At 36.0% G+C, this 13,179-nt stretch overlaps 2 protein-coding genes across 3 annotated transcripts in view; one reads left to right on the plus strand and one right to left on the minus strand.

The window, feature by feature from the left end:
* Positions 1–2,451: 2,451 nt before the first annotated feature.
* LOC137387411 (cyanocobalamin reductase / alkylcobalamin dealkylase-like) lies at positions 2,452–10,820 on the minus strand. 2 transcript variants are annotated; one of them, XM_068073826.1, is made up of 6 exons: positions 10,753–10,820; positions 10,020–10,115; positions 9,359–9,441; positions 7,856–8,053; positions 5,706–5,876; positions 2,452–3,542 (listed from the first exon to the last, which is right to left on the minus strand). In XM_068073826.1, exons 3-6 carry the CDS (start codon positions 9,428–9,430, stop codon positions 3,240–3,242), a joined length of 744 nt encoding a protein of 247 aa, XP_067929927.1. In that variant the 5' UTR covers positions 9,431–9,441; positions 10,020–10,115; positions 10,753–10,820; the 3' UTR covers positions 2,452–3,239. The 2 variants fall into 2 exon arrangements, with proteins under 2 accessions (XP_067929927.1, XP_067929928.1); XM_068073827.1 differs by lacking the exon at positions 10,753–10,820 and adding an exon at positions 10,650–10,746.
* A 164-nt stretch (positions 10,821–10,984) lies between these two features.
* The window catches only part of LOC137386903 (SUMO-activating enzyme subunit 2-like), a 35,341-nt gene continuing 33,146 nt past the window's right edge, over positions 10,985–13,179 (plus strand). The window contains exon 1 of the mRNA XM_068073108.1: positions 10,985–11,137. Within this exon, the coding sequence (XP_067929209.1) occupies positions 10,985–11,137 (153 nt within the window). The remainder of the gene's footprint in view (positions 11,138–13,179) is intronic.

Below are 13,179 nucleotides of genomic sequence, written 5' to 3' on the forward strand. Positions count from 1 at the left end.
GAATAAAGTGATTTTCTAAAGCGATAGCAACCGTTTCGGTAGCCGTTGGGCAAAAAACAGTTCGAATTAACAGTGTTGAGTTCGAGTTATATAGAGCCATTTATCATTGCGTGGGAACGGACCAAGCAAATCCAGTCGAGTTAACCATGTGTTCGCTATATCCGAGGGCGAGTTATCCATGTTTCACTGTATATATATATATATATATATATATATATATATATATATATATATATATATATATATATATATATATATATATATATATATATATGCACCTGAGACCATCCAACACATCATCAGTGGATGCAAGCAGCTAGCAGGGAACGCATACACTGAGCGACATAATCATGTCGCAGGTGTTGTGTATAGAAGTCTATGTGATGAGTAATAAACCACAACACTGGTGGGAAGCTCCTGGTAAGGTAAATGAAAATGACCGCGCTAAGATCCTCTAGGACTTCTACATCCGGACTGACAAGCATGTCCTAGCATACCAACTAGATATAGTGGTGGTAGACAAGGAGAACAAGAGAGCTACTATAATAGATATAGCAGTACCCAATGACTACAATATAGCCAGCAAAGAAAAAGAAAAGGTAGAGAAATATCTCCCTCTTGGAGAAGAAATTGAAAAATGCTGGAATGTAAGAACATCTGTAATCCCAGTAGTCATTGGGACACTAGGCGCAATAACACCGGCGCATAAAATGTGGCTTGCCCAAATACCAACAACAATCAACTCAGGTGAGTTGCAGAAAAGTGCGCTATTGGGAACAGCTAAGATCTTGAGGAGAGTGCTCAAACTCCCAGGTCTCTGGTAGGAGACCCGAGTTAGAGCAGAATTCACCACCCATACGGGGTATCCTGGGTGAGGAAACAATTTTTTTTTATATATATGATGCATACATATACTATTGTATATATGTCTTATATCTATCTATACATTGATTTCTCAAAGTATGTGGACATGTGTGTCATTACTCCTATAGCTAATAATAGCGTACGCTGATTATTTTACCAATGCGGCCAAGCATTACGATGCACCTGTTAAGAAATATTTTTCGTAAGGTTCAATTACTATATCTGTGGTCAAGGCCAATTCTTCTCACGCGGACCATAATATTGTCTTCGTGAGAAGAGCCTCGACATTGTCTATTCAGTCAGACAAAAACAGTTCGATATATCACTTTTACATTTGTACTGGTATCGAGAGGTACCAGTATAATAATTGTCGTATTCAAAGTTCTGATGGATAGCTTCTGGTGGAGCAGTAACTTTTTTTATACACACACACTTCTGTGCAAGAATTGTTATTATTAATTCTACATATTCAATATGTTCATTTCATTTTCTCAGTTTGTATCAATTGTATCATTCCCGAATCATCTTTTATTGTAATAGTAACAATACCGTTATGTTATTACTTGCTAATTTTTTCACATTTACATCTTTCTCAATATTTCACACATTTATACAAAACATTTTCCTCTTGATATAAAGTTCAAAAGTTTGAAAACCTTTGCAGTTGCTTTTCTTTTTTCTCCTAATTTCTTTCAATTACACAAAATACTTTTCTCATGATATGTAGTTTAAAAGTTAGAATGGCAAACGTTATTATATGCTAAATACAAATAAATTTTCTGTTCAAAGACTCTTTCATAACCCGGGCAACGCCGGGCTGTACAGTCAGTATACAATACTAGCGGAGCACCCGACGTAGCACTGGTATCAAAAATCAGCTGATTAACAGTGAGAGGTAATGTATAGCCTGTCATTTGCCATTAGCCTGGCACATTGCCAATGGCTAAATTTTGTAAGCTTACTAATAAGAGTTGTGAGAGCAAGCATAAAATTGCATTGTGCCGTAACCAAAAGCGGTAGCATATTTTCACCCATATAGCGACCTATATCGCCCAATGAATTCTTCAAGCTCACGCAGTTCAATTGCTAAGGTATTTGCCTGGCAGAAGGAGGTTCCAAGATCAAACCTGCTATTATACAGATTCACCGCTATTGTAATGCAAATACATAAATTATCAAAGACAACTGATTTAAGGGATTCCCATCATACATGTGCCTTCTCAACACACACACCCAGCTGCAATAACGGGTCATTAAATGGTGGTGTTTTATGTTTTGACTAGTCAAATGTGAGGCATTACAGGGGTAATAGAATAATTACCTAATGAATTTGAGTAACTTATTTGGAAAGGTAGATCTTTACTAAAATAATATCTCTGTTTTGGGCCAGCTTAACAATTATTACCGTGTAACAACGTCAATGTTGCTAGTCATTAACCCCAAGCAAGCGCTTCAAGCTTGAACATCTTAACCAATATAATGTGTTCTATGGAGCTTAATGGTTAATTACCTTGAATCTAGATCAGGACCTGAGATCAAATCCAGTGATATGAGGATATTTCATTGCTAGATATGAATTGCTTTAACTGGACAGTTTCACAAAAACAGATTTATTTATATAGACTTCATGTTACAATTGATAAATTTTGGCTTGAAAAGTTATTTGATAAAAAACAGATCGGGTTCAAAGACTTGCACCTACTCTAATCTGATTGGTTTACCAATCGAGCTTTTCCTGGTATTAGCGAGCCAACACAAATAGTAACAAAGAACAGTAATCGCACACATTTTTACAAGATTTCCAAAATATATCATAGAAAATCTTGTTTAGTTTCCAAATGTATAAACAATTTATACTTCAATATGTTTATAAACACATTGATAAATTAATAGTGCCTAACAGATGTTATATTATCATTTAAATATCAACACTAACTATAACAATAAGTATTGAAAAAAGGTCATCACTTGATTTTTAAACCAGTAGTTCAGATATACATATATGCACAACCAAATACAAATCATATAAAGTTAACAGCCATACAAATGCCATGTTATACAGAATCTATAAAGCAGATGTCATAATTTTGCTAAAGCTAATGCTATAGAAAATCATCTTTTAAACCTATATTAGAGATTTTTATCCGAGAAAAGAAAGATATCATTGGCACACAGAGAAAGCAGTATTTTTATGTAGTACTTCCTTAGCAGAAGTCTTATGTATTACTTCAAGATTGATAAACCTATTCATTGAGTATAGAGACTAACCGTATGTTATTCCAGCAAAGTGCAGACAACTACCGAGGATGCTCAAAAAGCTTGAACTAAGTATTATACTAAATATGCTATTAATAATATAATATTAATAGCTTCAGTTACATAGAAGTATTTATTATTTTTTCGATGATTGAAGACCTTGACTTTGGTGGTGTGATGAAATATTCCTTTTGTATCGAACTATAACGTTTCTTTGGTTTATTTATGTCTCTATAGAGGCCATCTTGCCATTGTCCATTAAACAACTGGAGAAGTTGGAGACGGTCCTCATCGCGAGGTACGCAGTCTATGGGCTGAGTTAAAGTTAGCTCCTCTGGAAGGCGAATGTCTCTCAGCACTATCACAGCTCTGAATGCAAACCAGCCGCCGTATTCTGGGTGTATGCTAACAGGAAACAGCTTCTACAAAAAATGATAAAGTTGAGTACAGAACTCAAATCATGATGCTTAAACAGGTACAATAGATGCTCCTGCGATGTAAATAACCTGTTCCGAGGTGTTTATGTTATAAGAATTTTACATTATATGAACCATAGAATGCATGTAAATTGCCTAATCCGTTGAAAGATCTTTCTAAAGTCACCCTCTTGGCTTTTCAAAAAGGAAAAAGCTGGACTTGAGTTTTTAATTTAATGATTGTAGAGTAACTGTGGTGTTATTGGTTTGTATTGACAACTTTTCTCTTTCTTATCACTTTCACTCGGTTTAGGGATTATGGTTACACTAACTTTGCAATAGTTATGAAGAGCGCAGACCTTCAAATTTAAATCAATTTTTTTCCCTTTTTTCTAGACAGCAAGGTCTATGATGTGAAGAAAAATAATAGAAATATTGTGTATGTCTAAAATGAAGAAAAACAAAAATATATATTTACTATAATAAGAGCGGGTATATGTCTGTTCATCCTTCACCAGGTTTAAATGTCCGAATAAAAGGTGACTTTCAGCAATACTCCCCAACCCGTGACATTCAACATATGGTAGACTGAAACTCTAACACCTGCAGCAATCATCCGCCTTTAAGTACTTCTGAATACTTGTACAGCTACTTATTATCTGCGCTTTATTGGTACACTTGACGATCTCTCACGGCACACTGGAATATCAGGATACTAGTTACATAGAGACAACCCTCCACGCCGTTTTCTACCCCAAGTGCGGAAAGAGAGAAAACGATGTTTTTATGGCTAAATATAGGAATTTCTGACGTATGGCAAAGCATTAACTTTCCATAAATAGTTTACGGTTAATGGAATCTACCTTGTAGGTGATTCACATTATAAGAGCATCTACTGCACTTAATATTATATTTAATGCAATGAAAAACAATAAACTGATTTTAGAAGCATGAGTTATGATAGGAAATAAAATTAAAGACCCTCTATGTTCTAAAATTTCTTAATTTATAATCCTAAGGAGCACAGATTGGCAAATAATGCTCTCAATGGCTTTTAAGAGCAATTTTCCAAACATTTAATTTACTGTTAAACCTTTATTTGAATGCCATGGCGGCTCTATTTTTCAACCCTTCCCTGATAGAGGGCATTTCATTCGAGGTGGTGTTCAAATAAAGATGGCATTCAAAAAAAGATTTTACAGTGTGTTAAGAAGAAATTACACAACTACATCTATATATAGATTTCTCAAAGTATGTTTTATGTCTGTATGTCGTATGTCTGTCTGCATTCCGGCTATAGCTATTATTAGAATAACTGTAGCTATACAGCAATGCTGACGCAACGTCATGGAGTACCATCATTAGAAGCCTAGCAGCTTACTGGAATTCTCCATTGGCAGTTTGCCAGGCTAATAGCTTGAAAGTTACAGTTGTTTGACAAAGTTTAAAAACCTATACAGTTGTTTTTATTTTTCTCTTAATTTATTTCAAATACACAAAACACTTCTCTCATGATATGAAGTTTGAAAGTTGGAATGGCAAATGTTGTTATATGTTAAATACAAATCAATTTTCTGTCCAGACTTTTTTATTACCCGGGCAACACCGGGTAGCACAGCTAGTGTATGTATAAAACAAGGTGTAAGCTGAATGGTTTTACTAGCATCACACAAAGCCTGGGGGAGAACTGTGAACAGCAATAAAAGATGCTGGGTCTGTCGGCACATCAAGTAATCCTGGCTGATCAGGAAATACTGTAAACCTAAACAGGCCATTTTAGTCACTATAGGCTATTCTCTATTATAATTCTATTCTACCATAATGGTAGCAAATAATAGGCACTATTAGCTACTATTGGCAATTCTCTTGAATTTAGAAGCATAACTGTAAAACGATTGCAAAGCTGAGAGCTAAGTTGTTATGAGTAGGAAAGTTGAAATCATAATTAGTCTGATATATATATAACCTGCAAACCTGAACACAAAACAACAGAGTCAATCTGAAAGTTTATCTATTTTAAACAATTTCTGTTGTGAAACTAAAACAGAGAATACAATAAAAACATCCAAAACTCTACCTGTTGGTTTAGCAACAGGAAAAGCACAGAAAAGGTTCAATGAGGGAGATAAACAGAGAAACTAGGTCTATTGTTCTTATCCAGTAGAATACCTTAGCATGAGTGCTATTCTCTGGAAGGAGATGAGATATGAGGCCTTGATGGTAATAAAAGGCCGCTCCTGCAGCATGTCCTGCAGTCTGCATTATAATCCTCGGCCTTCTTGTACGAGGATCCATTTCATAATCATAATATACTTCAATGTCTCGTTCCCGAAGCACTGTCTACAAAATATGTCTATGTAATCATGTCTATGTAATATATATACGCAGCGGCTCTTTGAAATATATATCTATGCATTATATTTTGGCTTGTACATATAAAAACATCTATGCGGAAAATCTTATTTGCGTAAGTAAATTTATAGGCAAATATTATCTGCTGACACAATGCAAGCTAGCAATGATAAAAGGTAGCAACGAAAGGGATACATTTTCAACTTTTTTAATATGCTCTAACACAAATGGAAAGATAACTCCCTAGCAAAATTAGTACCTGGCCTGCATATCGATACATAATTGTAAATCTGTGCAAAAAACTATGAATATAGACAAACATCTGGAATGAAAATAAGATCTAAACTTAGATAAGTCTTTCGTTTGTTTAGAAGAGCTTCGAATTTGGGAAAGAACTGTATGAAAATATCTTACAGCTTCAAACAATACTGATACCTTCATGGAATTCACGCAATGTCTGTTCTGAGAAACCATTTGTAATGGCCACCGAATATTGCCTTGTGATTATAGTCATAGCGATTGTTCAATGACAAATTCCATTTATTATTTTTATTCCGCTTTTCAGACATAATTTCGCAGAAGTCAACGTGAAATAGGCCTACTCCAGCCGTATTGGTTATTTTCAATTTTCTCTTAATAACCTGTTCACTCAGGGCTTTCTTTATCAGTTTAGAAAATCAAAGACTGCAGTCTAAAAATTAGTGAATGCAATAGCATTACATAATAGCCATTGCACAAATGGTATTACCATAATGCTGTCTATGATTTCTACTACAACCCCACGACTAATGTACTTTAGAACATAAGAATTTAATCAACACAATGTAACCTATTATTATAATTGTAAACTTATTATTCTATTTATTTATTCTAAAATATTTTTTGATGATACGAAAATAACATTGAGCGGCAGTTTAGCATATGACAGCCTCACGGTGACAAACTTATGACAGCTTATGACAAACTTCATCTATTGCTGTTTTAGTTTAAAATCCTAAAATGATCAAATTACTCAAAAAAAGCTACAGCACCACCAAGAATCAGCCCGAATGCAGAACTGAGTGGTTCTTTGCTCTCGACAGCATATCACTGCGCTGCCTAAATGTCAGCGAGTCTACATGATTATATTGATTACATCGTGCAAAAGCCCAGACTGGGTAAGTTTCGCAAGTCAGCCAGGGGAGTAATCACATTTATTTCGACTAGGATAAACAAATGAAATAATCAAAGCCTGAGGCTAACTAAAGGCTGATTCACACTATATCGCCGTATGGCGGTATTAACCACACTAAACTTTGGTAAGTGTCTGTAATAACAATGTTCACACCTATCACAAACCTATCAAGGTTTACATGAGCAAATAGTCTGTAGTATAGCGTATTCATTATACAATGTGGGTACTCAAACCCTGAAATACTAGTCTCGCAGCAATGAGCATGAAAAAATATAGATCGAGCAATCCATGACGGCCAATCCTCATCGTCGAAGCAGTGCACAATGCTTAGGATCTTGTGGATGCTCGGAGAACTACCGGGAAAGTTTGACAACTGCAGACGTTCCCAACATATCCGCATTGCCTCAACGATGCTAACAATTACAGTACAGTGTACATGGTTGGCGAATCATAGTGGGAGGACAACTCCGACATATGGCGATAGAGTGTGAACCAGCCTTATGACAGGGTAAAAAACATGCCACTCAAATTTCAGCTCAGTTGGTGCAGTGGTTAAAATTCTATTTAGCAATAGTACTATCATTCCAGTATTAAACTTTTACATGATAAAACAGAGATGATTTTTGTGAAATGTTGGAGCCAGATACCGATAGTTCAAAAGGCAAAGAGAAATGATCGCTGCAGTATTGCCATTCAAAACCTCCAGTAATCACATTCTATCAGATAACTTGTTTTAACAATTCAAATGTCAACTAGCACATATATATTTCTATTTACAGCTAACTATACCTACCTCTCGTAGGTGAGACACATAGTGCTTAATGAACTGATCTAGTGGGTCGTTTTTAGTTGGCTCATAGGCCGAGCTCCGAAGGAAGGGAATAAAACTCAGCTCAAACATGTCAGGGTTACTGAGTAAGAGTAGAGCTAAGGCATCATGGTCGTATGGTAGGTGAAAACTTTCATCTACCAGCTCATTATACCAGCCAACCTACAAATATATACCGTAAAACCTCTATCTGACCGCCACCTCTATTTGACCACCACCTCTGTTTGATCGCCACCTCTATCTGACCGCCACCTCTATCTGACCGCCACCTCTATTTGACCGCCACCTCTATTTGACCGCCACCTCTATTTGATCGCCACCTCTATTTGAATGCCACTTTGACATTTTTTGTTCTTTACGAACCCATAATAACAAGAAGCAACATGCGTTCAATTCAATCACCTCTATTTGTTCAGTAGAAGTGTCTATAAAATCGTACTAATAATGGTTCATTTACATCAATAGCAATTAATTCTTTTGTTGTTTCTGTTTGTACTGAAGTCTGTTTACCAACTCCAAAGCTTTGCGGCTTTTTTGCGTTAAAAATTTCAAAGCAGCACCAAAGAAATAATTATCAACTGTATCAGGCTAAGAATAGTTTCTTGTTTAATGCAGTTTTTATATTTCGACGTGTATGTGAAAAATTGTCTGAACACTTATATCGACTAGTTTAGCAGTGCAGAAGAAAAGTTGATGTTAATAGACATTGTGGAAGGTATTGAACAGCCTGAAGATAAAACTGTTCCAAGCAACAATCAAAACAAAACTGGCCAAACAAGCGATGCAAATATTTTTGTTTCAAAAATGGTATTTTTGTTTCCGCATGTATAGTAAGTACGGTTTGTCTATGTCACTTGTTCTTGAATATATATTTGTAGCATTTGATAGATTATTATTATATAAATGATAAATTTGCAAATTTATAGCAGAGAGACCCCGAAGCGAGTCTACTTTAACGTGTTTGGTTCTTGGGGATATCACGCAAATATTGGGAAGATCTATAATGTAACCCAAAGGTCGTTGAAACGGTAGGGTGCAAATACGTCTGCAGTTAGTGACTCAAAACCCATTTGAAGCATGGAAACACAGTGTATATCAGAAGCACATCATTCTCTGAATATAACTATAAATGAATATTAATAATATATATATATATATTATTTTTCCATGAATGCAAATAACAGCTACATAACAATAGTTATTGTACATGTAGTTTTCAGTTATGTACCTATGTATAATAGGCTTTTATGTATACGTATATGATGTTGGAGCTATCTCCTTATGTTGAGATGACCGGGATTACCTCGGAGAGCGTTATCATCTGCACATTTATTAAATTTCACATTGATCCCTTTGATGCAATGGCTTGTTAAATGTTAAACTATAAAAGCTGGCGATTCCCCTACTTGATACGATGGGATGAATGACAAAAGCCTATTGGAGAGAAATGAACCTTAACAACTCTACCTTGAAGAAATGAACATCGAACCCGCGAGGTGATGCAGCTTCGCGCACCTTCTGCACAAGAGCTTCCTCCATGTATCAGGCACCTATGAAAATATCAGAATTTAAATCAAAGAAAGAACAACTATAAGTATTTAAAGAGAGAACATAGCATTAGTTCATTTCCTCAGTTTATGAGAATAACACCAGTAATTATGATAGCAAAACTAAACGTAATACGATATTCATTAAAAAAATTAAAAGTATCACAGTGGAGACTAAAGCAGAGCAATAAACAGTATTGCTGCTTGCCTTGACAAGAATACGCAAGCAATGGCTAGGGGAAACAACTGAGTATAAATTAATTTTAAAGCACTCCCACTAAATGTTTTGTTGTTTGGGCATGTGTTGTAGCCTATGTGTTTTTTGAATAATTGGCTCAAACACAATGCGATTATGAATTGATAGTCGAACTCATCTTAATCATCTCATCTTTTAGGCAATGTATGTCTCGTCCAATTTTATTGAGACACACAATGTGGCTCAATAAAATTGATACAATCTTCTGAGAGTGGTAAATTAGGGTTCAGGTTAAACCATCTTCAAGGTCAGGTTTAGATCAAACCACCTCCAGGTTCAAACCAAATAGAGTGAACGTGATAATTATCCAAGCTTGGTTACTAACCGAAAGAATATCAGCAAAGCAGATACAGTAATTGTTGTTTCCCAATTTTATGTCCAATAATCAACCACAGGAGTATTTGTATACTGGATGCCAATCCTACAAATTAAAACATTGTATAAATGGCTATTGTCTATTTTTATTAAGCAAGAAGCAATATAGGTAAGTATAGCAGCAAATAAACGACACCATAGTGAAATAGAGCAAAACCAGCAAGCCTACACTAAATTATGGTTTTATCGAATCAAAGACATATCTCGATTCTTCTAACTAGGCCCGACCAAAAGACATATGAAGATGACCTAATAATTCAATTCATAAACCGTATAAACCCAGTCGTGTTTAAACCTGATTGTTTACTTCATGTCGGCACGAACTGGCAACTTTTGATTTGGTATTTGACACTTCTAATAAGGCCTACCAGCTCTGCTGATATTTCTGCTGCAGAAATGTTTGCTGAAAAATGATGAACAGTCAATAGTACTGAATTGAAAAAATAATTCACTTGCCCGTGTTGAGCAAAAATGCACCTTGTTGAGCAGCGCAATACTGTTTGTCAAAAACAACAACCCTTCACCGACTCGAATGTATATATTCACAGAAAAACCATGTAAACTGCTTTACATTAACTACCGTATATGTGATCATTATTGGTTTAATTTGCCTCTCAATAGTGGCTTTCTGTTCAACAAATGTAGTAAAGGTGTTACTACCGTAACTTTACTTTATATCTTACCAATAAGCCGCGCACCTCGCCCTAGCCAATCTACCTGCATTGCTTACGAGCTGATCAATAAGGCCTATCTTCTCATCTGCACGAGATGTCAATAAAACAGGCTACGAGGTTGGGTCGGTAATTAGACTGGGTACCAAAGAACGCAACCTTGTCTTATGACGAGAGTTCGAGTTTCCACTATGAAACCTTTGACCAATAATAATGAAATAAATTAGTTGCTGCGGTACCAACAATGGCTGCGCCCTCGGCAGAAAGGAAAAGCTGCTATTCTGAAAGTCTGAAAGAACAAATTCATGCCTCAAAAGTGTTTGTCGTGGGTGCAGGAGGTATAGGCTGTGAACTATTAAAAAACTTGGTGTTGGTGGGATATAAAAATATATCGTTGGTACGTCAACTCACCATTTCTACTATCATTAAACCACTGAATAGCATTTATTACCTCGTAGATTTTTTCACGCTAAACCACTTAGGGGTGTAAGAGGCGCACCTCATATAAATGCCAGTACAAACAATTTTAGGTCAGGTATTCAAAAGCTAGATTCATATTTAGCATTTATTCATACCATGACAGGCAAGCTCAGCCTGTCTTGTATAGAGGTGTCCACCTACCCAGGTAACATCAGGTGTGCCCCAGGGGTCGGTGCTTGGACCCTTGCTTTTTCTTTTATATATCAATGACCTTCCAGAGTCTCTGAACTGTCCAAAGACATCCATACGTTTATTTGCGGATGATGCCATACTTTTTAGACCAATAGAATGTGCGTCCGACAGCCTTCTGCTACAGGACCAACTGTGCAGAGTGGCTGCATGGGCTGAGTCGTGGCAGTTGAGATTTAATGCTAATAAATGCACATCTACATCTGTGGAACCAGTTAGATTTTCACATATATACAACTATTGCGGTACATCTCTTATATCCTCGCAATCCTTTTTATACTTGGGTATACTTGTTTCTAGCACCCTCAATTTTAATGAACACATAAATCGCATCATACGTAAGGCTAACGGCACTCTTTTTATGCTTATGCGGACCCTTAAGAAAACATCTCCTAATGTCAAAAGGACAGCATACTATAGTGTGTGTCGTCCACTGCTAGAGTACGCTTCGGAAATCTGGAGTCCACATTTTGATTATAGTATACAAGATTTAGAGTCCATTAACCGAAAAGCTTTTAGGTGGGCCAACAATTTAAGAAAATTTGATAGTATATCATCAGAAATGGTGAAAATGGGATGGCAATCACTTGCAGAGAGAAGACGCATCAAGGACGAAAGCACACTGCAAAAAATTTTAAGCCAAGACCTAATGGTCGATTTTAATAGATTTGTAATTAAGAACTCATCCTATTTTACTCGAGGCTCCAATATCAGACACACAATCAATACAAGTGCAATGAAACACTCTTTTTTTAACCGTGCGATGAAATTTTAACATCTGATTCTCTTATAACTAGACCAAGCGATCTTATACTTTTATCCTTCAGTCTTAGATAAATAAGTCTATGCTTATTTGTGATCTTATTTTTATGCCTAATGCACCATTTTATTTCTACAGGCCTAGCGGCCACTTGAAATATTTTACAGAGATAGATAGATAGATAGGTGTAGTGCACGGCTGTTCGTTATGTCTGGCTTTTGTTTTGCTGGTTTCTTTGAGCTCTCTGGTGGTTTTTTGTAGAAAGCTATTGTGATAGAGTATGCTGTTTGTTTGCACGGAGGTGTTTTGGCTCAAACACTGAGTGCGAGTCGTGATAAAGTCGTCAGGTTGATGCATAATTTCATCGTGTGACTTAGTTAGAGCAGGATGGATCTCGTCCCTGCATAGGGTTATCATTGGCAGACTTAGTTGCTGTTATGGTATTTATAGTAGTCAATTGGACTTTTATTAAGTATACAAATATTTGTTACAGAGGTACAAGGTTTTAAGCCTGTGTGGTACTGCTATTGCTGAGTTCTACCACCATGTGTTGCCTACCCGTGTGAATGGTGAGGTCTACCGCGTAACCATTGTTCTAGAGTATGAAAACATATTATTTATAATATATATAAAATATATAACAGATTTATCATGTATAGTTTGGAAATATATGATAACATGTCTAATGTACACTAAATGAATTGATGGAATAAATGCTTGAAACTATATGATAATATGTTTATTTTTACCTCTATTCCTCTTTTATTGTAATAAGAAATCCAATTATGTTTACAAGTAATTTCTAAAATATGTAGAGGAAAGTGGGGAACATTGCAACATTCTATCATAGATATCATGCTATAGTGTGGTAGACCTCAAGCTAGTAGCACCCCATGTGTTTCAGTGTAGGTATGTTGGCTAACGCTTGTTTGCATAAGTGATAACAGCTAAAACTCAGAATTACAATTTAGAGCAATATCGCGCTACGTGGCGCTAATCTGCGCTAGAAC

This window comes from Watersipora subatra, chromosome 2, assembly GCF_963576615.1.
Source record: "Watersipora subatra chromosome 2, tzWatSuba1.1, whole genome shotgun sequence".
Taxonomy (NCBI): domain Eukaryota; kingdom Metazoa; phylum Bryozoa; class Gymnolaemata; order Cheilostomatida; family Watersiporidae; genus Watersipora; species Watersipora subatra.